At 39.1% G+C, this 25,768-nt stretch overlaps 1 protein-coding gene across 1 annotated transcript in view; it reads right to left on the bottom strand.

The window, feature by feature from the left end:
- Positions 1-1,665: 1,665 nt before the first annotated feature.
- Positions 1,666-25,768, bottom strand: part of smarca2 (SWI/SNF related, matrix associated, actin dependent regulator of chromatin, subfamily a, member 2) — a 50,069-nt gene continuing 25,966 nt past the window's right edge. Inside the window, exons 22-34 of the mRNA XM_041936228.1 lie at positions 25,563-25,649; positions 24,943-24,989; positions 22,749-22,915; positions 20,567-20,730; positions 18,981-19,208; positions 18,592-18,669; positions 17,362-17,580; positions 15,885-16,108; positions 11,530-11,635; positions 9,758-9,859; positions 9,338-9,464; positions 7,458-7,591; positions 1,666-4,367 (exon numbers count right to left, since the gene is read on the bottom strand). Coding sequence (XP_041792162.1) covers positions 4,332-4,367; positions 7,458-7,591; positions 9,338-9,464; positions 9,758-9,859; positions 11,530-11,635; positions 15,885-16,108; positions 17,362-17,580; positions 18,592-18,669; positions 18,981-19,208; positions 20,567-20,730; positions 22,749-22,915; positions 24,943-24,989; positions 25,563-25,649 — 1,719 coding nt within the window. The 3' untranslated portion in view covers positions 1,666-4,331. The remainder of the gene's footprint in view (positions 4,368-7,457; positions 7,592-9,337; positions 9,465-9,757; positions 9,860-11,529; positions 11,636-15,884; positions 16,109-17,361; positions 17,581-18,591; positions 18,670-18,980; positions 19,209-20,566; positions 20,731-22,748; positions 22,916-24,942; positions 24,990-25,562; positions 25,650-25,768) is intronic.

Here is a 25,768-nt window from a genome sequence, read left to right on the forward strand (position 1 = left end):
GCTGGAGACTTACAAGAACCTTTTAAATGATCATTCTTGCAAAATTGTGAACAGGAAACTGAAAACTAACCTTGTACAAAGTAATTAGAGTCTAATTACCTTTTTGTGCACATGAATAATGGATTCAAGAGGACACACTCTTTTTAGTGTTTTTCCTCGATGGCACTTGCCGGGCTCTGAGCATTACACTGAGGTATGTGTTTACATGAAGCCTTCCCCACCATTAAACTTTATAAACACATTAATAAGAACTGAATACGTCAGCAGCATGAAGGCTGTGCATCTGAAATCTGCCGTAAATGATCAGTTTAAGTATTCAGTCAGCTGAATAAGAGAATTTGGCTGTACATGTGTTCAGTGTGATCAGAAAGACTCCGGGGTTTTGTCAAAATCAGCTGAAGGAGTACGTGAATATTCTGTTTTTGAATATGAACAAATCTGGCTTGGTAGTTTGCATCTTAAGTAATTCATGTGCTTCAAATGTCTGGCTCCAGGTCGGGCAGCAGTAGTAGTAGTAGTAAAATATTTAAGGCCAAGTTTTTGGTGTATTTTCATGTCGGCCACAGTTTGCCTGACACACACTCTGGTGACCAGTGGTCTCAAGCAGAGCAACAACATGGAGAGTCCCGGATGCAATCATTTTCTGTTTCCATGATTCATCTATCAGGGTTTGTTTCCCAGACAGAGTACAGCATGAAGTACAGGAAACAAACATACTGGCGGGAGTACACAGAAACAGGTCTAAAGAGCCAGCAGCTCTGTAAGGCTGTGATGCTCATTATACACCACAGGGAGAAACTGGACAAACGCACAATAGGTAAGTTCACTCTTTCTGAAATTCTTACGTTTCTTGGATCCTTACCCCCAACCCCCCCAGACCCCCATGTCCAAATGTACTACTTGCTCAGGTACAAGTATTTTTTTGTTTTAGGATATTAATTTGCATTTTTTTAATAAAACAGAGGTGACGGGCATTCAATGTTGGTTTTCAGGCTTGCCAGGAAGAGATTTCTCCAGATTCTCTGAATCTTTCGTTGATATTATGGGTTGTAGATAGTGAAATCCCTAAACCCCTAACAACTACTGTCACCTGTTACCAATCTACCTGTTCCTCACAGGTGTTTTTGGAGCATTCCACAACTTTCCCAGTCTTTTGTTGCCTCAGTCATAATATGTTTAAAAGAAGAGGATATAAAAGTATATATATAAAATCAAAGAAGTTCACAAGGTAAAACGTTAAATATATTGTCTTTGGAGTGTTTTTAACACACAGCATCACAGCTTCTTTGGAATCAGGGTTGTACAACTAGATGGGGTTTTACAAGTATCCTCTAATTTTAAAGACTTAAGCCAAATGTAAAACAGAATGCCTGCCTTTGTACATCATGTCGGCTCTTTACTTTTCTGCTCACATCAACAACAAACACTTCTGGAGAACTTCTGTTGTGTTGGCTGGCGTGCAGCATTTTTCTGTTGCATTTGTTGTTGGAGTTTGTGTGTTTTAGACTTTGCACTGTTTCTGCATTTGCAGTGTGTTCACTGTTAATGTATTTGTTTTGGCATCCTGCAGCATGTCTCTGTTGTGTGCATTGCAAAACCAGTTACACTAACAGTTGGTAGGACAGTTCCAAGACACACAATGAAAACAAGAAGACATTTTTTGTGCTGAAAATCGGTGAGATTTTATTTGCCCTGGGCTATAGATACAACCACAAAGACACTGTGCAAAGAAAGCAAAGATTAAGTCACACTTATGGAGAGTTGGCAAGCACATATTACACAAACAAAAATGATATATCTGCATGTACACAGTATATTGCCAAAAGAGTCCATGCTACAAACAACATATAAACCGATAGAATGAGGGCTCAAACTAATAAAGGGAACACAAACACTTCATTCCAAATGTAGAAATCAATACATTGTTCAAAATAGTTGAAATCTAATTTTCAATCCCATAATACTGTTTTTTGTAATATTGCTTATTGTCTACAGTCTTTATAGTCTGCACAAATCCAGCCAAGACTTGGTTCTTTACATTCTGTTAAGAAGCGCATGGTGCAACATGCTTTCAGATGCTTTAAAAAGCTACATTTCCTGCTACAATAGATGCTGGTTTTACTCTACAAGACATGGCGTTTCCCCAATAATCTGCTGCCTGAAATCAAATACTGCTCTGAAGGCCAGTTCCTCTGTTAAAATAACCTTGACACTCCTTTCTGAGTGAGAAAATGATTAACAGTGTCCAAAGCTTCTGCTCTGATACACAACAACGTGAAAGCATTAGGAGAAAGGGTACATGGAAACACATGGACTTTCCTAAGTGGTGTGCCGCCTACGTAAAGCAAGGTTACATTTCATAAAAGCAGTTCAGAAAAGCATTCAGCGTTCATTGCCATCTCAAATTCATTTTTAAGTTAACAATTGACAGTTTGTCGTGTTGTCTCATAAGTGGCTGTTTGCTAAGCCCCTCACGTCGTAGCGACTGTAGTGATGTGTGTCAAGCCTTCCATTTTCACAATGATAAGAGTGGGAGATTTACTGTTACAATTATTCGGCATTTTTTAAAAGTTATAACTGATCTATGAGCAAGACAAAGACTTTTACATTTGCTGACTGTGTGTTTAGCCATTTCACTGTGTCCTTTGTATATTTACGTTTTTAAAGCGAATTTTATAAAAATACAGGCAATAAGCGCTTGATTCAAACAGAAATACGTATATTGCCTGTCTCATTATTCTGACAAATCCATACGGCAGCCATAAAACTTGCCCTTTTCCTTTTGGCTTTGGAAAGGAAAAAAGACACCACCACACACCACTTCAACAAGTGCAGAAATCTAAAGCTCGACAGGCCTACCGTGCCTGGTTACGGTTGCTAAGCTATGATTGGACAATTGCTGGTAGGGGGAGGGGTTTAGCAGACAATCAGTTTCTCAACACAACATTTGGCACTGCACAAGGTGAAACAATGAATCTCCTAAAAGTTTAAAAACTTTAAGGTTTTTTTCTTCTTTTGTAATCACCACTGGCTCACAATTTATTTTTGATCATTTTTTTCAATTATTTTCCACATTTGACATCAATACTGAAGAAAACTATGAAAAAACACGTGGAATTATGTTGTTGCGAAAACATAATAATATATTTTATATATAAGATTCTTCAGAATAGCAGCTGCTTGCCAACCAGCTTCATGAGGTCGTCACCAGAAATGTTTTTCAACAGGTTTGACTTGTCAAAAGTGAATTAGTGCAATTTCTTGCCTTCTTAATGCATTCAGCCCACCACTTGTGTTGGTATACAGCAAATAATCGCATTGCTGTAGAAATCCATATTATGGCAAGTAAAGAGAAACGACTGTCAGTCATGAAGGTCTTAAAGCATGTATCAATGTATAACTGACTGCAGCTGCAGCAGACTCCAACCGCTGTGTCTTTCTACGACACAGAGAAGTTGAATGGATGGTATCTGCATGTGTGGTTCCCGCGGTGAAGCATGGAGGAGGAGGTGTGATGGTGTGGGAGTGTTTTGCTGGTGATTCTGTTGGCCATTTATTAAAAATTCAAGGTGCACTTAACCAGCATGGCTACCACAGCATTCTGCTGTGGCACGCCATCCCATCTGGTTTGAGCTCAGTGGGACCGTCATTTGTCTCAGCATAAATAAGAACTCCTCCAAGACCATTCCAGGGGACGACCTCGTGAAGCTGCCTGAGAGACTGCCAACAGTGTACAAAGCTGTCTTCAAAGCAGAATCTAAAATGTCAAATATATTGTGCTTTGTTTACAGTTTTATTTGCGTACTACATAATCACATATGTGTTTTTACTGTTTTGATGTCTTCAGTATTAAAATCTACAATGTAGAAAATAACAACAATAAAGAAAAATTGAGCTTGTTGGCTGAGAGGGTACCAAACTTTTGGTACTGTGTATGTGTGTGTGTGTATATATATATATATATATATATTTTAGGCAAACTGGATATTAATATTTTATGTGCAAGCAAGCAAGTACAAATAAAGCAAAAGCATGTATAGCATGACCTTTTTTTGTCCTTTTTTCATACAGATTTTAAATCTTAAAGCACAGAGTTAAAAAATATACTACAAAATTGTCTTAAAAACAGGAATATAAGCAGATTGGGGTTTGCTGTAGCTTATTGATTATTAGTAATACATTTCCAAGCTGGTGGGATAAGGGACGAGAAACAGACGTCAGACAATTAAGTAAAATAAAATGAAAACAAAAAAATCAGAATATGAACCTGAAGGACAGTCATGAAAGATATTGTACTTTTGTTTCTAAGTGCTATAAACAATATCACGTCCTCAGTCATCGTCGCTCTTGCTCTTGTCTGACTGATCCTGCAGAAAGAAAGAGATAAAGAGCATTAAGACAGAGGGAACTTTAAAGGCAGACAAAGAGGCAGAGGAGAAGAGGAAGCACGGCGTATGATTAAGGTTTATTTTCTGTAGAGAGCATCAACAAGAGGTGGTGCAGGTCATCACAAGCTGAATATGTCAACACGCTGAAATAACAAATAAAGATCTCCAGAGGAAAGTGAAGCCACTGGCCTTTCCTCACATCCTCTGCTGTCCAGATTCTGTTTCTGAGTAGAAGCTGATGGGGATGGAGGGTGAGGACTTATAAAGACCCACAGGAAATTCAGGAGGTAAAGTTCAGTTAAATTTTTGGTTGATTAGCGAGTGGGATGAGAGTTAAAGAGACACACAGAGTTTTCTCTGAACAGCCTGCGCAAAGAGTACGAGTATCTGTTACCGCCATGACTGATGGACAGCTGAGGAAATCCCTCACTCCATTTGTATTCACAGCGTAACGTGGCTTTTGGCCATGCTCTGGTGAAGGTCTTCTTTTGGCTGAGCTGTTTACATTAACCTCAAACACCCTGCAGTTCAGTATCACTGTTGGCATGAATAAAAATCTGAGCTTCTCACTTTAGCTTCTCACTTGTGCTGAATATTAACCAAAATCTAATGGAAGGGAAACAACTTCTGATCCCTACAGATTTAACAGTGCACTGCTGTTTTTAATGAAAACAAAATGCATTTCATGCTCTCAAGCTGGAGTCCTGCTTCCGAGTTAATGGGAATTCAGAGTGAAAAGAGGCCCGAGTTAATACAATTCAGGGGGCTGTGTTAGTGGAAGCATGTTGTGAAGTACCAGAGAAATAATGAAATACAACCTTGGAAGTCCAGATGCGAGAGTGAAGAAGGCTCATTTACACGAAGACGGCAGGCACTGATTGTGGACACTTGTAAATACACGAGGTATTTTGATATCATCATCATTACAGCTGACTTGGTGACAGAGGATCTGGTGATATATGATCCGACTGTTAAACTGTAGAACACCTTTAGGCTAAAATTGCCTTCAGTGTCAATCCAACAACACAAGTGGAACAACAACAGATCACACCACAGAGCAAGAGAAAGTCCACTTGTACACACAGATTTTACAGCCAGACATACCACTGACTATCAGTCATAAACATACAATAGCCCTCTTCTGTACAGTCTCTCTTGAATTAACCAAAAAAGGACAAAACCTAGGAAATTAAACACAAATGACCAACAATAAATAAAGTAAGCCACACTTAAACAGCAGAATTAAACATCACCAAAGCAGACAGCACAGAGGAGTATAAACAGTGTAAACTCTGCAGTGGCTGCAGCCACAAACACACATATCAAAACAAAGAGCTGCTCAGTTTTTACACAGCGTGTAGCACACACACACAACGCTATGCTGCTAGGCGAATAGTAGCTGTCAACGCCTCTGTAGTTGTTACCTGTCTGAACGTCATTCTGTGAGTCAACGATCTACTCTTGACCATCCCTACTTGAGCATTCTCAGTTCATATTATAACCAGTCCTTTCAGCCCGAGTTTGCTTTAATCAGATAAAAATTCAGACCTCTTTGATGTGTATATGAACGACTCAGTCTAGTCGAGCTTTCACTCACACAACAAATAAGAAAAGCAGCAGGTGGCAGAAGAGGATACACGGTGATAATTGCATCAAGATGGGTACATTAGTGGTGGTTGCCATGGATTGATGTCCCATTACTGCTTTCATTGTATGCTTCCAACAAATTAGATTATGGACACACACAACAGGCGTGTTATACAATCAAGTACAGTCCTGACTGAGAAATGGCCTGATAGAAATAGAATAGAATATTTAATGGCACACAACCCAAACAGCCATTTTCCTCTTGTTCACACCTAGTTTTAGTTCAGTGTTACATGTCGTATGTTGTTTTTCAGTTCATGAACAGTGTTGGGGCTGTATCATTATTCACCCGATGCTCCGCCTGTCGTTTCTCTTCACTCTGATTTAGAAGATGGAGGTTTTCATGTCTGATGAGCTTCATGCAAATTTTACAGATGTTGCTCTGTGCTTCATTGACATGTACTTAAACGTATGAAAAGTAACCAGAGGAAACAAAAACATGAGCCAATTTTATTCTTGCAATTTAACACGTCAGTATTTGAGTTACTCTCAGTGCTGACACAACAGACTATTGATTAGTCCTACAAATTAATAGTTGCTGTTGATATTTTTCATATTATTTCATATTATTATACACTGAACATGACATTTGGGACAGTACAAAACTCTTCTGATCTTTCAGAGAACAAACAATTAGATGATTAAATTGTACAGACATGTTTTTTGGTTTAATGCATCATTATGAAGCAAATGTTGATTGGACAACATAATGAGTATAGAATAATGACACCATCTGCATTTAGATGGGTTGCCGATGAGCCTCGCCTTCACTATGCAATTTTGTCTGCCACCAGGTACAATCTCCCAGGAAAATGAAGGCTGACTGGTGATTCAGTGTGGCTGGCACTGTTTCGATCTGCTTTCATGTCTCCATTATAGATTGAATGAATGTATGAACTCACACTCTTTCTCCTGATGCTTTCTTCAAGCCAAACCCTGCTGTAGCTACTTGTTTGCACAAAGCAATACTTAAACTGTTATTACTCCATATAAAACTATGACAATTTCACTTCACCTCTTCAATGAACATGCTCTCTTCTTTCTGAAGCGGTGTTCATAATTTCTTCATGGAAATTTGGAAACAAATGTGGTGTATTCTATGTCTCTGTAGCAACAGTAATACCCTTTGGAAACATTAGGGGTAGATAGATAAATTGCTACTGTAGGCTCTTCTACGATACGGTCACCAATATTATTCAAATTACTTGATAGTTGTAATTTATGTCAGTGACTTTTCCATGTAGCTATAATAATTTTTACTTTGTTTGCCCATTCAGAATTATATTCATATGATGGAGACCTGCTGAGTTCATAAAACAGTGAAAAACAAAAAAACATTTTCCTGAGTAGTGAAGTAAGTGTGAGTTCTTTTTGCTGAAAGATGTGTTAATGATTAAAATACAGTCATGTGGGACAACCTACATTGTCATCCTGGTCTTCGTCGCTGTCATCGTCGCTGACCACTGGCTTGGCCTTTGCCCGGCTTTGCCTCTTCTTGCCTTTGTCATGGCTGCGAGCCTCCTTACCCAGCTTGATCTTAACCCGCACGGACTTGGCTGAATGGAGCACAAGGGAAAACTGGAGTGATTGATGGTCCTACCAGACAAGTCTTGCACAACATTTTATCATTGTTTTCTTAGGCAGACAACATAGCTTATGCTGATTTAAGCTTCTACCTACATTTAGGTTCAGTGGACGGGATGATAATATCTGGTGTCACCTGTTTATGTTCAACTGACCAGCCACCTTAGAAATTATGATTTAGGTTTTTTAGGTTTTTTATATCATATACATCAATCCATCTCAATGACAACTGAAACATTAAGTCCAGTCCAGACCTGTCTCCCACTGAAAATGTTTGCCGTGTTATGAAACGTATAATCCAAACAAAGGAGACCCCGGACTGCTGAGCGAGTAAAGCTGTAAATCAAGCACAAAAACTTCAACAATTAGTGTCCTCAGTTCCAAAAGGCTTACTGAGTGCTGTTCAAAGAAAACGTGTTGTAACACAGTGGCAAACATCAAAAATAATGAAAACAATAAAATGAATCAGTTTCAATATTAAATATCTTTGTACTGTATTCAATCGAATGGAGGTCGAAATGAATCACTGCATTCTGTTTTAATTTGTACCAAATAGTTGGAAGCTTCATTCATAACGTTCACTTTTGAATTCTAAATCAACATTCGAATGCACGCGGCTTTGCAGAGTGCTGTGTGGGGAGGACCAGGCGGAGCAGGGGATCAGAAGCCGACAGACAGCTGCTGAGAGACGGAGAGCTCTGGAAAGCCGGGGGCAGACCGGAGCTTCTGGAGGAATAAACACCCAGATACACCGGAGTCTGCTCTGATCTGGCTGTTAACTGGCTGGAGGAGAGGTCAGACTTTATTTTTAAACCTGTGCTGTAATTAGTCTCTCTTGTTGTCGACTGCTTACTGGACTTCCTGGAGGGTGAATGTACTTTACTTTATTAAAGTACAAATAGGAGAGGGGAAAAAAGAGACCAGGAGGGAATAACTGAAAGAACTGGAGTCTGGTAAGTGCTGAATTCAGTCAGAGGCTCAACACAAAAACACAAAACAAATACACGCATGCACGCACGCACACACACACTGTTGGTGCCATCCCTTGCTTGCTAGCTTATGGCTAGTGTACAGTGTTATTCTGGCTGCTTGGGGCCAACAAATGATCCCGTGGTGAAACACAAGACGACAACATGCTTCTTTGTTTTTGTCGATGATGACATCATAAAATAAGACAGCAGACATTCAAAGCTACGAATATCTCAGAAGACGCTTCAAATGTTTAAAAATGATATTCAGTTCAGCTCTATTTTACACAGCTTTTTAGAATCAAAATCATAGTTTGAGCTAAAACGTCAGTTTCTCAAATGAGAGTATTTGTTGTTTTATCTGTCTTATATTATTGTTCTGGAATTTTTTTTCATTATTTTGAGAACAAACAATCAACTAATCGTGAAAACAATCATCATATTACTTGACAATGACAGCAATTAGTCGCAACCCTAATATCAATGTTAAAAATAGCATGTTTGGAAGCTAACAAACTGGACATGTTAAGGCTTTACTCAAAAATTAAACTGGTTGTCTTTTGTAACATTTGCTCATTCTGTGTCTTTACACAAATACTTTCCTTTTTTGCTGCGACTGATAGATAAAACTTTTACATTATGTTTATTTTCACGATTATGTTTGTCAGACATTTCAGTTGAATAGACCTTTCTTAGCCAAAAGCTTACTAGAGAGTGCATTCGTATACATGTCTGAGAAATGTGTCTTACCCTCTGTCTCTGACTCATCCTCGTCGTCATCATCCTCATCGCTGTCGTCTTCACTCTCTTCGTCCTTGGCAATCTTCTGCCTGGCACTCTTAAACACAGACTGAAGGACAATGGAGTCCTCGTATATCTGCGGGGGGAAGAAAAAGAAGATCGAATGGAATAAACACTTCCTTGAAGAGTGTGAATCACATGTTTACTATTTATACTACTTTTCCTCAAAAAACAATTACTTTGTGATTAAAGATGTTGACAATTTTCTTTCAATTAATTAGCAATTGACTATCTCCGCACTACTTGAGTGTGAACGTGCAGATCTGCCTCTTCATTACACACAACACCATTTGACTACACAGAAAGGGGAAAAAAGGATAGAAAAAGCAAATCAGAGAAACTTCAGTTCCACACGGAGGAGTTTGTGACCTGGGATCCCTCCAGGTTGAAGGTCTGGGCATTGTGACAAAGCAGCATCACATCCTTCTCCAGGTCTCCCACACTTCTGTATTTATGGTTTCTCACACGATCCTGTTGACAGAAAAAAAAAACATCAGCATGGAGCAACAGCTTGATTCACACTCATCACTCTCAGGTTCTGAGAAAGCAGTGTGTCCTTGCTTAAACTCAAGTATGATGTGATGTGTGTGATTTGACTTTCTCGATTAATCTGTTGGTCCATAAAAATGTCACAAAATAGCAAAAAAAAAAAATAGACAGAACAACTTTCAAAACCCTAAACTGACATGTTAAAATAGCTTTTATAAATAGCCAAAATATTTAGCTTTATTTCATCAAGCAAGACCAAGAAAACCACCAAACATTCCCATTTCTCAACCACGCTTAAACTATGAAAATAGTTGAAGATGAATTTTCTGAAGATCAAGTTCAATGAATTGATCGACTATTGCAGCTCTATAGAACCAACACACAGGACTTCAGTTACTTCCCACATCTGAAGATGTCTAGACTCAGTGGATTAACTTTATCTTCAATGGAAATGTGGTGGAAATGTCCCTGAAACAACTCGAAAACTACTGAATTGTGTGTGTGCATTTTACTCCACTGGACTGCTTTGTCAATAAGACCGGTAACAGGACAAGCTCAAAGATGGATTGATACTGGCTGTGCATAACCTGACTTTGAACGTGGAAGTTGTACGTTTTGCCATTTTTTATGTCATGTTATGTCGTTTATTTTGCTGGTTAGTCTGTTTAACTTGGCGCTAGCATGTTGCTCGGCTAATGTGGCTACTCTCACAGACTCAGGGACATGTTAGACTGATGTAATGTTGAGAGACAGTCAAGAGAAACTGTGTGAACATTAAGCCTCATTTAAAGTAGTGGACTGGATGCCAGTTTCATGTTGCTTTTTGGGTGTTTATACTGCAGCTCTTCTTCAGCTAGCATTACCTTTGTTGTTATACAAAGCCTGTTCTACTTCAGAATCCTCACCCATTTTTGTGTGTGTCTGTATTGCTTCTGTATATAAATTTACTTAATAGGCATGCCTTAAAGGTTAATTATATAGCTATGCGCGAAAATGAAATGCTCAAACTGTACGAATTCATTTGCTTAGCAATGTTGTGTAACTTTATTACACGGCAGCTAGCCTGTTCAGACCATTCAAAGATTGTTACAAAGTTGCAGTGAGTCCATGGCTTATGCAGATAGGATTCATGCTCTAATGTGTACAGTGGTAAAGATTTTGATTTGAAGCAGTTATTGGGGTGATATTCACAGTAGAACAGTGTAGCTAAACTCGGAAGCTAAAATCCCCAGATGAGCTGCGAGCTGTGCTGCCTGTTCAGGCCTGTGGAACCTGACCAATCAGAGCAGAAAGGGCTTTTCAGGAGGGGGGGCTTAAAGAGACAGGAGCTAAAAGTGTTTCAGAGAGTGGGTGACTAGAGGTGCTGCATCAATATACAGTGTGAGAAAAATAATGTTTTTGAAATGAATGCATGTAAACCTAACAACAGTATGAACCTAAAAATAAATAAAGCACACAATAAACATAAAGCTGCTGGTTTGCAAAATGCAATACAAATTTATAATTACGATAGAAGAACATTTATTGTTGGACTGTCTGCACTTGAATCATCAACTTAAAGCTTGCAGATTTTTTATTCTGCTCACTATCAACATCATCACCATCTTTATGCCTCATTCACATTAATTGCTGCATCATCAAAGTTTATGTACCTTGATCTTTTTGAAGTCCACAGGTTTTCTGATTAGCTCATAATATTCTGGGAGCTCTTTCCTGGATGGTAACTGGACAAAGACTTCGCTTAGTTGTCTTCCTGACCTGGTAACACAGAATCATTTCACATCATTGTTAGATTCGTATTTCACCCTGTTTGCAAGCAGATCATCTGATTTGCAAGGAAGAGATCGGCAAAGACACAGACACAAGCCAGGAACTGTAAACCCTGCAATTACTAGACCTTTTCAACTTCTGAGCCTCTAACCACTAACTGCCAAGAAAATACAGCAAAACAAGCAAAATGTATGCCAAGTCTAACAATGTGGAAGCAGACAACTGATAGGTAGTGGTGTGAAGTGCTGTCTGCCACAGTGTCTTTATGATATAACAACGGGGGAACACAAAGTCATAAATTTTCAAATTCTATATGCAGCGGCTTTAAAAAACAAGAAGTCAATGAAACATCTGCAAAATGAATAAACAATATGGAGTTTTTAAGAAGACTGTAATCCTTAAGTGAGAAGGTGAGTATTAACTGTAAATCTGCAACATCAGCTATCATCTCTAAAGAAGGACCAATTAAGGCTTAACAATGAGACACACATTCAAAGAAACTACTACACACGATATATTTTATTCTATTTTTTTCTTGCTCTAATAACTGCAATTTGGCTTCTTGAAGTGTGCTATGTTAGATATGTTTTTAGAAATATGAATAATACAGCATAATTAATAAGGTGTTTATGCTTAGGGCCAGTTTGGCTGTTTCCAAGTTAGCTTGGTAAATAACAAGAAACTGAGTACATGGAAAGAATTGCAATATGGCAAAAGGAGAGAAAGTAACGTATTAGAGAAGCTCATACAAGTAGGATGTTGAATAAAATATAATAATATAAACACAGAGCTGTTACAGGGTTGGTGCAACAATTAAACAACCTATACAGTGTGGTTGTACTTGCTTTTTTCCCCAGACATGTATAAACCAATAGATATATAGACATAGACACAATACACAAATATTTAACAGACTGTCAGGTGTAAACTGAGGGTTACTTCAAGAGATTTTCTTCACGCCTTGTCCGTCCATATTCCACTACAATATTGGAACTGCTTTTTCTTTTTTTTTTTTAAAAAATCTGATTTTTGAATTGTCTTTCATGATCAGATTTTAACTGTTTTGTAATAATGACAATGACACATTTTGGGATTTATCTGAAAGAATCAAAAAACAAAATGAATTTTAAGTATAGGCTACCACCTAAAGGTTGAATCTGCAGAGTAGCTCAGCCTCATTCGAAGGCTGTTGATCTCAGATGACTTGGATATTGTACAAGTATTCCTGAACGTGCTGTGAGCTTCGATCCACTGTGTAAACTGTGCTGAAACCACAAAGGTGGATGATATGTTGAAAATTGTACACCCTTGATGTATAAAGTATGATGCCTCTAAGTCCAGTGTTATGGCAACAGGTACCTCTGGGAAGAGACCCTATTGTTGACTTCTGTGAAAGACACTGGAATGAATAGAAATGTGATCACGAAGGCTTTGAACAAGGGTTTTTTTTCTAATGGCTTGTGACATCAGTGGTGATTTCAAAACAATCTGTAAGTGACATACTCTTTCATTTCACAGTGATCTCTGTTGCCATGTTTATTAGATATCCCTACACAGCTACACCTAAATCTGGTTGATGGAGGCAATGGAGCTTAGACTGCTACAATGAAGCGATAGAATTTGTTTTATGGGGAAACAATATTGCAACCCAGGAATCCTTAAGTTCTGGAGTGGAAATTCCTAAATCTGTCTCAGTCTAGTCAAGTTGAGAGGAGTGCCAGAGCTATGATTGAGATGCTCTGGGATGAACAACCATCAACTGGGAGAGGAAAGAATTTGACTTCTGGAAAAGCAGGTAGCAGTTTCCTGGAAAAGCTCCGGCGTAGTACTCAGCCAGTGCATATCTGAGTAATGGGAACACAAATGCAAATGTTCTTTCATGCACGGGTGAATATTACAGAGACAGACACACACATACTTATGATTTCGCACGAACCAAAAAAAATAATACAGAAAATGGACCGACCACACACATGCATGCACGCACGCACACACAGAAATACACTGACAATAACACTCAGGACTGTTGGACTGAAAGAATATAAAGATGTTTAGACAGACATGACTTCATGTTTTTTCATTTACACTCTGCTGACCAGGGAGAAATACTTTCCATTGGATAATCAAAGCGCACTCTCAAAAACAGCAATACTGTTTGGCACTCAAATGTACAGTTTTATAACAAGGACAGAATACGTCCTCACAAACCTGTTAATCCACTCCAGAACTACGAAGTACCTTTTCGACAGTTTATGGTACAGATTTATAGATTTCAAAGTAAGTCTAAAGGTTTGAGTCATGCCAACTTTGCTCAGCTTTCCTCCACTCCCTTTTCTGGGTCTTACTGAATGACAGTTTTTCTTACTAGTGATAAATTTAACTTAAGCAGGAGCAATGGCATCACTTGAACTTGACATTTTAGAATTGAGGGTGTTCAATGGATCAAGATGATTAGAAGCTGGGACGGTTTCAGATTTAATGGCTTCCATAAAAACAGATCAAGGAATACACAGCAATGATCTGAAAGGGCATGTCAAGGGTGGCATTTTTGTAATTAAAATTACCTATGTGCACATTATAATCACCCATCATAACTAGACAGTCAAATCTGTGTAGGTAGTTGAAAGCATCTCAGTAAAATCATTATGGAAATGTGGTGAGTATTTCAATGGCCTATATATGACTATGTATATAATTTTATTGCATTTTAAACAACACATATTCAAAGAATCAAAACTCTCCAAATTATATCTTTTTACAAATATGCTTATCTCTAAAAAAGGCACAACCACCCCCACCTTTTTTGTCCTGTTGTATGTCAGACTTAAGTTTGTTGGAAAGGATTTAATAAGGATCACATTCCGAGTATTAGCAAGGAAGTTTCTGTTAAAAACACAAAATCAAACTTGTAGGAAGTTATAAAATCAGTGATTAAAAGTGATGTGCTACACAGGGACCTAATATTAAATAGGGCTACTTTTAGGTTTGTTGGAGCAGGGCCTGAGATACTTGGCTTACAGTGAGGTGCTACTAGGGTTATGCCAGCTTATCTACTTCCGCCTACAACTGAGATGTGCCTATTCACCCTCCCGGGGTCTAAAGTGGGAGTTACTCCTCATCTACATTGGCCATGTAGCGAAAGAAGCATTTCACCAGCACAACAGTAATATTTTTAGTCCGTGTCTACACAGGATGTATTCAGACACAGCACTGCTGTACTCTCATTCTCTTTTTGACGACTCTCACAGCCCAGTGTACAATCAAAGTATAGGTGTATAGTATAGATAAGACGTTGAGTTTACAGTTACTTGTGTCATGCAGAGCGAGCCATTACGCTGCTGGTGTGAACAGCTGCGTTGATTAATACTGACATATATCTGTTCTGTCAGATGGACAATTGAAGCACAGCTGATGGCTGTCATGTGTAGGCAAAGTGTCATTACAGTCGCTGTAACCGGAGATCTGCTGTCCTCTGGTGTCCTTCCACACCAGATGGTGAACATGACGTCAGAAATATACTGGTTTGCAAGTTTATTAGGTACACCTAATGCAGGCTAATACAACAGACAGCTGTAAATTCTACCTTCATGAAGACTGTAATGTCCAGTTTTTGATTTAAAAAAAAAAAAGCTTTAGAGAGAATAAGATTCAAACTTTTGGTCATTTTAGAAGGCAGTAGTTTGCAGTGTTGTTGTGTGTATTGAGTTACAGAGAGGAGGTGTTTCTAATATTTACCCTACCCTCATTGACTTACATGGGGTAGACAAAATAGTTTCAGACCTCTGAATCACTGCAGTTTTTTTGTTTTTTCCAAGCAATCTCAATATCTCCCCAAGTTGAAAATCAAGCTAATCAGAGCTCTGTATATGGGATTAAGAATGAAAACGTCATCTCTCTGTGGAGGAGTCAGAATAGTAGCTACATTAATGGCATCAGCAGCAGAAAAATGAGCTGCAAAGATAGTGCCAAGTGAGGATGAGATCTACAGGTTGCCTTAGGTCGACTAACAGAAACAACACCTCCTGTCCTCAAGACATTGTGTTGCTCTTAGCAAGCGCTAACACAACTTCTGTGTTGAAAAAAAGTTACACTGCGAAGGCAGACATGTCATTTGCTACAGATTGGCAAGTGCAAAAGAAAATAAACTAACCTCCTTAACACCATGACGGAAATAATAATGCAGTGAAATAAAATGGTAGTTCAGTCTGGTTTAACTCATGTAAATAAATCTCCTTACCCATCTCGGTAGTTGATGACTGTATCAATGATGGTGTTCATTTGCTTGGTGAGCTTGGGGGGGTTCGGGGAGAGTTTCTCAGCGGGTGGACGCCCACGTCTCTTCTTAGCCTTAGAGCAACCGTCATCGCGGCTCGATGAGTCCTTGTCCTGACGTCTCTTGCGTTTGCGCTTTTTGAGTCGGATCTCCTCCTCCATCTCTTCCAGGTTTCCATCCTCGATGGCCTGGTGTTGAAAAGACCCAGGGCAAAGACAAGGTTAATTCACAATCACTTCAACTTGTCTGCATATGATGTGGAATAGTAGGATCACTCTCAATAAATGTACAATTTTCACAAACCATCTCCATCATCAGATATGAAATTTCCTTGGCAACACAATCAGGCAGCAAGTACTTTCACTGATTGCAGTATTTTTAACTCTGACTTTCGAGCTCCTGTAGATACGATCACAAGCATAACTTTCTCCAGCATTGCCTTTAGGTCTCTACATATTCTGCTTTCAAATTGAGCCTCACTGAGCTACAGATAGCATTTCCAACATACTGTCACCCCGGTCTCAAAGTTTCTGTCTGTTCTATTCTTGTTTCCCTGAAACACCTGAGCCACAGTCAATAAAATGGATCTGCCAGGCCTGACATGTCCTTCCAGGGGAGTGTGTCACAGTATATTTGGTATGTGTGACTGGGTGCCATTAGCATCAGGCAGAGCAAAACTTTGGCAGTGAATCCAGTCATGATTAAGGCCTGATCTGCTTGCAATGGATGATGTCACTGATGTTTTAGGAAATTACTTTTTTTTTTTTAATGAAATTTTATATTTGTGACTTTAAGATGTCTTCAATAGGAACAAATGGCCTTGGGGCTGAGAGCCACAGGCAGGGTAGGAAAGTTGGAAAGTGCTGCGAGACAGACCAACACATTGCTGATTTTTTTTTTTTTTATATATATATAAATATGAAAGAAAGAAAAACGAACAGGCTTCTTGTGCTGAACTTCTTCTTTGGAAGGAGTATAACCCTGATTTATAACTTGTGAGTGTGAGCATAAACAAGGAAAATACAAAAAAAAAAGCTTATTTTTCCACGACAAAAGAAATTAAACTGCAGGTTAACAGCAGTCTTAATGTGAGATTGCATATTAGACTGTAATGTACACTGACTGTGAAGCATTCCAACAGGTGTGAAGCGCAGAGCCGTTTGATATCTTCAATTACTCCAATTGAGTTCATGCAAATCAAATCAGTCAGTATATTACAGAGATTGGTATAATTAACTGCAGTGGTGTTGAGTGAAGAATGAAAAAGAAACAACAGTTTTCTCTTTCTACACAGTCATTGTCAATAAATAATCACGCTATAGACTGCAATTGAATAAATACAAACTAGGTTGCTAGCCAATTTCACAGTTTTACAGCAGTTTCTTTCATTTCTGAGAAAAAGATTAAGTGTCATAGATTGCAACATATGTTTAGACTTCACCCGTAGCCACTGTTTTTCAGTCAGCGCGTCACTGTAGTCCACATCCCGACGACAGCGTGACCCTCGGCCGAACATCTTCTCCTCCTCCTCTTCATACGTGAGGCGCTCTACCTCAGCATCATCTTTCATGATCCAAGAGGGCAACTCGTCCTCCTCCATTAGACGAGGCTTACGCTTTGGGTTCCTGGCGTGCTCCCGTCGTCGGTCCATGTCCATACGCTATGGGAGAAAAGCAGGAAAATCATGTCAGGTGAAACAGCAGTGACATGGTTCTTGGTTTCTTTGTATTTTACCACAAGAGTGAAAGCCTTAAGATAGTTTTATACTTGAATTAAAGGGTTATCAGCATTACCGCTGTGGATACCACCACATCATTAGATGGATGTATCAGACACGGTCAGGCCATCCTGTGCTTTAATTATTCCCCACAGTTCTGTGTTTACATTCTTTTTTTACTTTACTGTGATATATTTTCTTTGATAGATGTGTGTGACTAAAAGGGAGACAACTGAGCCAAACTGACCAATCACAGTTCTTGTAGTCTCAGTTGCTGCCATCGCCCCAGCATGCAGTTACTTTGCAGGAGGCACATTATCAGCTATGCTGTAGCCTCTTAACACATAACTGTAAATCCAGCTTAAGATTCTGTAATCCTAAATGTACCTTCAGATGAAGCCTTTTTAGAAGTTACTAACTTGGTATCAACCATATTCTATGGCTTGCTTCCAGATGCTTATGAATATTTGATAACTTGCACCCAGTCACCATGAAGCAAGCCAATTCCAGCTGGATAACACACAAAAGATGAGGTGACACCACCAGGAACCTGTGATTCTTGATATTGTGTAGTGCTATGTTTTCTTTTTTAACTTGGTGGTGTTTAGCAAGGGGCAGAACAACTGTGTTGAAGATTTCAAGCACAGATGGCCACAAACAGAATGGTGTGGTGTAAAACTATGGTGTGATGTGCTGTGACTGACGTGGTGACTGTAAGTCCTGTATCCATGGCAGTTCAATCATTTACTATGCAAGAAGGCCTTGCCTGAAGGTACCTGAGTAAATGATGAGATTAATGTTCTTGACATGATGGACAACCTACAATTATTTTGGAGGTAGATATTACAGAACCAGCTGTCAGCTTCTCCTCTTTTAGCAAATAAATAAGCACTTTACTTTTACCCTGCAATTTAAACGTCAATTAGATCTCACAAAAACGTGTGCTTTTCTTACCATGAAGAGCTCAAATTCATCTTCATTGCGGGCTATCATCTGGTTAAGAGTTTCATCATCTGGTACTTCATCTTCTTCCTGGAGTTACATTTGGAAAAACATCAAAAGTCTCTGAAGACATTCCAAGACACAGTTTTAACTGTTTCAGCAAAACAGAAGCCACACATGCTCAGTTCAAAATAAAATCAGCCAACTATGGCATACAGATTTTATCAAATATCCAATAAATAGCTGAGATTGCATTACAAATGCAATGCAGTATTACACATAAAGGATGGTTAACTCGCTGATCATATCTCAAGAGCATCATCTTAGTCCTGAGATGCTTTTACTTCCAAGATAAATAATAAAATACACAAAATGAAACAAGTTACAAACTCAGACCTTACCTCATTCTGCTCTTCGTGCTCTAAAATGGCCTGGAGGAAGGCGCGCCGCTCGTGGCTCGAGGACTTCTGATCGAACATGCCTGCCTGGATCACCTTCTGATCCACGTTGAGTTTGTATTTGGCAGCTGCCAGGATTTTTTCCTCAACGCTGTTCACCGTGCAGAGACGAAGCACACGCACCTCGTTCTGCTGACCGATGCGGTGAGCGCGGTCCTGAGCCTGAAGGTCCTGGAATCAGTGGATGAAAGAAGTATGAGATCCAGTTGCCTCAACACAAAAGACGAAATAAATTAACACATTTCAAGAGCCAATGCCAGAATAACTGTCTATTGTGAATATCTCAGTAAGGGCAAAAATTTTCCAAAGATGACAATACAGCCTTTGGGCTTTATTTTCAAGCCTAGCAATTTTGCAATACTTTCTCTAATAGTAAATAAAAACAAAAATAAAACTATATATGTTGCCTGTCAGAGCATTGACGCTACAAGCTGATATCAAAGAACAACTGCTGAAATGCACTGCGTCAACACACAGCTTCTGTTAACACATGCAGGTACGTTCTGCACCTACATGAGAGGAAGTCTGTAGTTTGTGTTCCTGAGCCTCAAACATCATGAAAAGACAAACAAAACAAACCACTTTTACGGTATGCTCCTGTGAATCTGTCTAGTCATACACTCAGAATATAAATGGAGAAGATGTTGCTGAAAAGTTGCCATGGGCACTGTAGTTTACTTTTTCTTTTCTTTGCATTGCATTGGTGTGGTTAGGCTCATCTGTGGAAAAAAAAGGTGAAAACTAAAACAAAAACAAACCCACACAAAATGGGTGAATTACTGATTCACTAGGCGTCCCAATCTCTGCCAATTCAATATGTTCACTCGACTTAACAGCCAATGCTAAAAGGCTGTCTGGAGGCAATGGTGCTGAACACATTACAAAGACTAAAAGTAATGGCCGCTCACAGACACTCAACAAACACAAAGCAGCGCCTGATGTGATGGTCAACGATCAGCTTGCTTTCAGTTGCTACTTTCATCTGGATTCTAGTTGCTAGTAATGAACCAATGAATTTCATAATATTCACAGAGCCTGTTGCAAATTATCCGCAGGGGCCCAAAGTGTTGCATCATTGCAATTTTTCTATTTAGTGAGATATTAAAAAGAATAAGGATGTAAATTAACTCAGCTAGAGTTCATCTAATTTACATGAAGTGCTGCTAATCAATATATGATGTTGTGTTGTATGTTGTCACAGTGACCTTTGACCACCATAATCTAACCAGGTCATCCTTGAGCTTGTGCCAAAAGTTGAGGAAAATCCCTCATGACGTTCTTGAGATATTGCGTTCACGAGAATGGGATGTATGAAGGGCCAATCCAAAAACATAATGCCACTGGCCACAGCCGTCGCCGGAGTGGAGAAAAAAAAACCTTTAAACTCCTTTGACTCGATAATTTTGGTAAACGGCAAAAATGACATAGAATATAATCAGGAACCGAGAACTGCCATGACTATAAACAACACTTTCTTTAATCAGAACAGGTACTGTTCTTACGGTTTATAAACATAAAATTGAACGTACCTGGTGTGGGTTCCAGTCACTGTCAAAGATAACAACAGTGTCTGCAGCCTGCAGGTTGAGGCCGAGGCCACCAGCTCTGGTACTCAGCAGGAAGATGAAGTACTGAGATCCTTCCTCATTAAATTTCTTCAGCAGTGTTGCTCGGTCTTCAGACTTGGTGGTTCCTGAAAAATCAAACATGATAATTTCTCCACACAAATGTCTGCCAAGTTAAGTTTGATAAACTCTGCTTGAACTTCTGATCCAAAGCGTATTGTTGTTTTGTTAGGAGGGTAAAAATTTCACCTGTGCCTCATCCCTGTTTTAGAAAAGTGTCTGAAAAGGGCATGTAGTGACTCCAATTAAGCAGGGTTCAAAACATGATAAACCCATCCAACAAACAGTTCATCTGGCTGACAGGTTCACAGTGCACAGCTGCATATCTGAGACAAGCCTTTTAATTCAGTTTGTTTCTGAAAGTGCAGTGTGGATAAATGTTGCTTATCAAAATGATTAGCTGATTGCTAACTAATTTCTTTGTTTGATTGGAGACCAAAATACTAATTATATGAATGAAATAATCAAAACATTTTACCTCAAAGCTGAATAACTAAAAATGCTTCTCTGACTGTGTCTCTTTCACACTAAAATCCTGAATTTGTTCCCAAAAAAACAAAACACACAAACCTGTGAGTTACTGAAAAGTGGTGTGAGGCTTGAGGCAGTGTTCAGACCAGATTTCTTTGATGCAGGACTAGTTTGTTTAAATTTTATTCTGTTTCAAAAAGAGCCCAAAAATAACAGTGAAAATCGATAACATCTCAGTGAACATGGATCTTTGTTGCCAACCTAACGGTTAATAGGATTGCCTTTTATTTGAGAAGCTGAGTGCGGACATCATGCTGAGTGGATGTGATGTAAATTCTCTGACACGTCGGTGTGACAGATTATTAGTCTTTTAGCCTGACAAGTTGGAGTCAACATAAATCAGAAATGAAAAATTGATCTTAATACACTAAATACAAAAAGGGATAAAGGGATTATTACAAGAGCCTAAAATCTTATTTAACATGAGATTATGATCTTGTGTTTTGGAGGGACTGGTTGGAAAAATGCTGCATTTCTTTATATGTTGTTGCTCTGCGTGGGACACAGAAGGCATTGTGTGTTGATGTATTATGGTTTTACACACCACATGATCACTGCAGGAGGTGTGATAAGCTTCACGGGAAGCTTCAAATGTCCTCCTAGTTCCGCTGACATGTAAGCAATTATATACTAAAAACTGTTCTGATTTACAAAATAAGTGTTCCATTGCTAAGAATTATTTTCTCTACTTCACATTACACAGTATATCAGAATTATTAGGAATGTCCAGATGAAGTGTGATACGAGTCCTTTAACACTGGGTATCTGCCGAGTTCTACATGATACTGAAATCATCTAAATGTTGTTGAAATATGTATCTGACACATTGAAACCTGCAGTACTAAATCTGACAAACCTTATTTTCAACAAGCTAATTCCATCCTGGTTCAAAACTACACTATATGATGTTGATGTGGAGCGTTATCCCTCACAAATGATCGCTGGCTGAGTATAGACAGCCACTTGCAGAGAGCAAGAGGCAGGTTGAAATTAGGCCTGTTATGAAGTTACTCTGGGCATTGACATTAGTTAGCAACTGCTGATATGATCTGCTGCCGTGAACGTTTGTCACTCAACTGGTGAAAGTGCTAAATATGGGAAGCTGCTGCCTGAATATGTTGTGTTGCTCTTCACCGATAAGGGAGGAGAAACAGGTTTGTTACTGTTGGTTCAGTAAATCTGTGTAACTTTAATTGAAGTGTCAGAACACAGTAAATTGCATGCATGCACCAAAACAATTTTCCACATTCACACACTTTTTTCACTTAAATATGCTTAAACTGCTCGTACTGTAGAGCCTGGTTGTCATTACGGAGAGCAGCGCTGCAATACTAGGAAAACTAGTAAAGGAAAGATCAGATTTTGCTTTATTTTAGCTGAGACGAGGCATGAAAATATGGTCAGATTGGCCCTGATACCAATCCTTAGGGCTGGCTTGGGACATCTCTAATAATTAAATATATCATATTCTATATCGTACACAATATTAAGATGTAATCCCCTGTTCATTGGATTATCACAGAATTTGGAAAGATAAGTAGATGTGTGAGTTTACCGTCAAGACGTAGATACTGAAAGTTGCGGAAGCTGAAGTAGTCCTCCATGATTGTCATGAGTGACGTCATTTGGCAGAACAGGAGGACTCTGTGGTTGGTGGCCTGTAGCTTTGGCAGGATGCGGTCGAGAAGCTCAAACTTCCCAGAAGCTCTATACAGATCATGCCTGGGTGGAGGTAATCAGGCAAAACATATAACATTAGTCACCATTACCCACATAATGATTAATAAGTCTCTACGGCATCTAGTTTATTACTACAAACCTCCATCGCTTCTAAATAATTTGACTTGTAAAGCATTTCATTTACATTTTTTTGACAAAACATGAGTTTTTCTGAAATTCTATCGTTGTTAGCATTCTCTGTCTTCAGTCATTTAGGATCACTACTGTATTTTAAGAATGTGAACAGTCAGAACAATAGTAGAGAGAATGAATTATTTCAGCTTTTATTCCTTTTATCTTCCCAGTGAGTCAGAGGTTTACACACACTGAGTTAGTATTTCTTAGCATTGCCTTTAAATTGTTTAACTGGCCTTCCAGATGCTTCTCACAATTGCTGGAATCTTGGCCCAGTCCTCCTGACAAAAAGTAGCTCAGTCAGGTTTGTAGGTCTGCTTGCTTGCAAACTCTTTTTCAGTTATGTCCACAATTTTTCTGTTGGATTGAGGTCAGGGCTTGGCCACTCGAATATCTTGAAGCCATTTTGCCACAACCTTGGAGGCAGGTTAGGGGTCATTGTACACTTGGAAGACCCATTTGTGACCAAGCTTTAACTTCCTGGCTGATTTCTTGAGATATCGCTTTAACATATCCACATAATTATCCCTCCTCATGACATCTATTTGTGAAGTGTGCTAGTCCCCTCAACATGATGCTGCCACTCCCGTGCTTCACACAACACACAACATAACGATGGTCATTATGGCCAAACAGTTGGGATGGATTTGCACGTCTCGTTTCAAATTTTGTTCATCTCTAGGAGGCAGAACCCGTCTGAGCAGGATGACAGCAGTGTGATGCCATGGTGTTTATACATGCATACTATTGTTTATATATACGAATTATGTACTTTAAAGCATCTGGAATTTTTTCCAAAGGATGTAATAGACATGTGGAGGTCCACAATGATTTTTCTGAGTTCTGAGGGTGACTTCTTTTGATTTTCCCATGATGTCGGGCAAAGAGGCACTAAGTTTGAAGGTAGGCCTTAAAATAAATCAACAGGTTTACGCCCAATTGTTTCAAATTAGGTCAATTAGCTTGTAGAAGCTTATAAAGCCATGGCATAATTTTCAGAAAATTTCCAAGCTGTCAAATTACAAGGCACAGTCAAATTAGTGTATGTAAACTTCAGACCCACTGGAATTACAAGTGAAATAAACGGCCTATAAACAATAGTTGGAAAAATTACTTGTGTCATGCACAAAGTAGACCAACTTTTCAAAATTAAAGTTTGTTGACATGGAATTTGTAAAGTGGTTACAAAATGCACTTTAATGACTGAAACCAAAGTGTATGGAAACTTCCAACTTCATCTGTATCTACAGTGTGTGTGTGTGTGTGTGTGTGTGTGTGTGTGTGTGTGTGTGTGTGTGTGTGTGTGTGCAGAGGTAGAGTGAGTATTTCACTCTCAAATGACTGTGTGTGAGTGCACTGGTGTCTGCAGACTAATTTAGCCTGGCTCATAGCGAGAGACTAGCTGGAGCACAGAGCAGACTGATGAGGGATGGCAGAGAGATGTCGTGGTAGTGGAGTTCATAAACACAAACTTTATCTCCTCTGCAGCAGTGAACGCACAGCTTTCTAACACTATTTGGCTGCAACTTCAGCTTATCTGGACACTTTTACTTTTACACTGACCATTACAACTCACGCCCTGCAGCATGCACGTTACAGGCTTAGGAATGTCAAAATAAGCCAAAAATGATATTTGATTATTCTTTCTAAAAATAAGAGGGCAAACCAGTACAACGAGAGACACACTACTCGGATATCATTTCATCATAAACATATCTTTTAAAAGGTCTACACACCTGCACATTACAAAATACACAAATAAAGCAGTACAAGCACGGCAAAAATCATGATTGTGTCACTTCCAGTGCTTCATAGCTTTGGATGACAGAAATACAATAAAATGAGGTGTGTCACTGGACAGGAGAAGGACAGAAGACCTTTTTTGTCCAACTTACCCGCTGATGATGCCATTTGGATAGCCCAAGTGCTCAGCAAACGATTCCTATAACAGAGAACATTTCATCAAGCTAACCACAATGAAGTCACCCATAGGTTTGTGGACTATCGTTTTTTGGTTTGGCATCATGGCCGTCTCCATCTTTTTAGAGCCAGAAGTGACCATATATGGATAAGAAGGCGGAGTTGAGGATGATAAGCATTGCTACGCCTCTATCCTGACTGGATCTATCCTGATCTGAGAACCTGATGACATGCTGTGGTAGCAACTTGTCAATCACATGGTAGCCTTGCCCAAAGGCCCTTCTTTGTCTATTTCACTCTAAACAGGACCATTAGGTGTAAGGCACTTTCACGAGGAAACATTTGTTTGCTTGAGAAGACTGATGTTAGGCAAATCCCAAATTTTAACAGGCTGATGCATGAACCATTAAAAAATATATCTATAAATAATAGACAAAATAACTTGTGATATTATATAAGCATACTAAGGGACATGCAATATAGTAAGTAAATAAAACACACATGCACAAGTGGAAATCAGTGTCATATTTTCCAGTGTCAGTATTTACAAGCTTTTAACAGTCAGCGTCAGTGATCTTGGGATAGCAGCACTCACCTCAATGTGCTGGAACATGTATGGATGGTTGCAGATCTTCTTCAGCTGCATGATGGTGTTCATCAGGGCCTTTGCTCCTCCTTTGCCCTGCGGAGAATTATAACGCAGATAAAAGAAATTAAATAGCAGACCAAAGAATTTACTCCTTTTTTGCCACTTAAAACAAGTTGTGAACACAACTTGCATCATATATCACCCACAATTTC

This window comes from Chelmon rostratus, chromosome 5 (assembly GCF_017976325.1).
Source record: "Chelmon rostratus isolate fCheRos1 chromosome 5, fCheRos1.pri, whole genome shotgun sequence".
Taxonomy (NCBI): domain Eukaryota; kingdom Metazoa; phylum Chordata; class Actinopteri; order Chaetodontiformes; family Chaetodontidae; genus Chelmon; species Chelmon rostratus.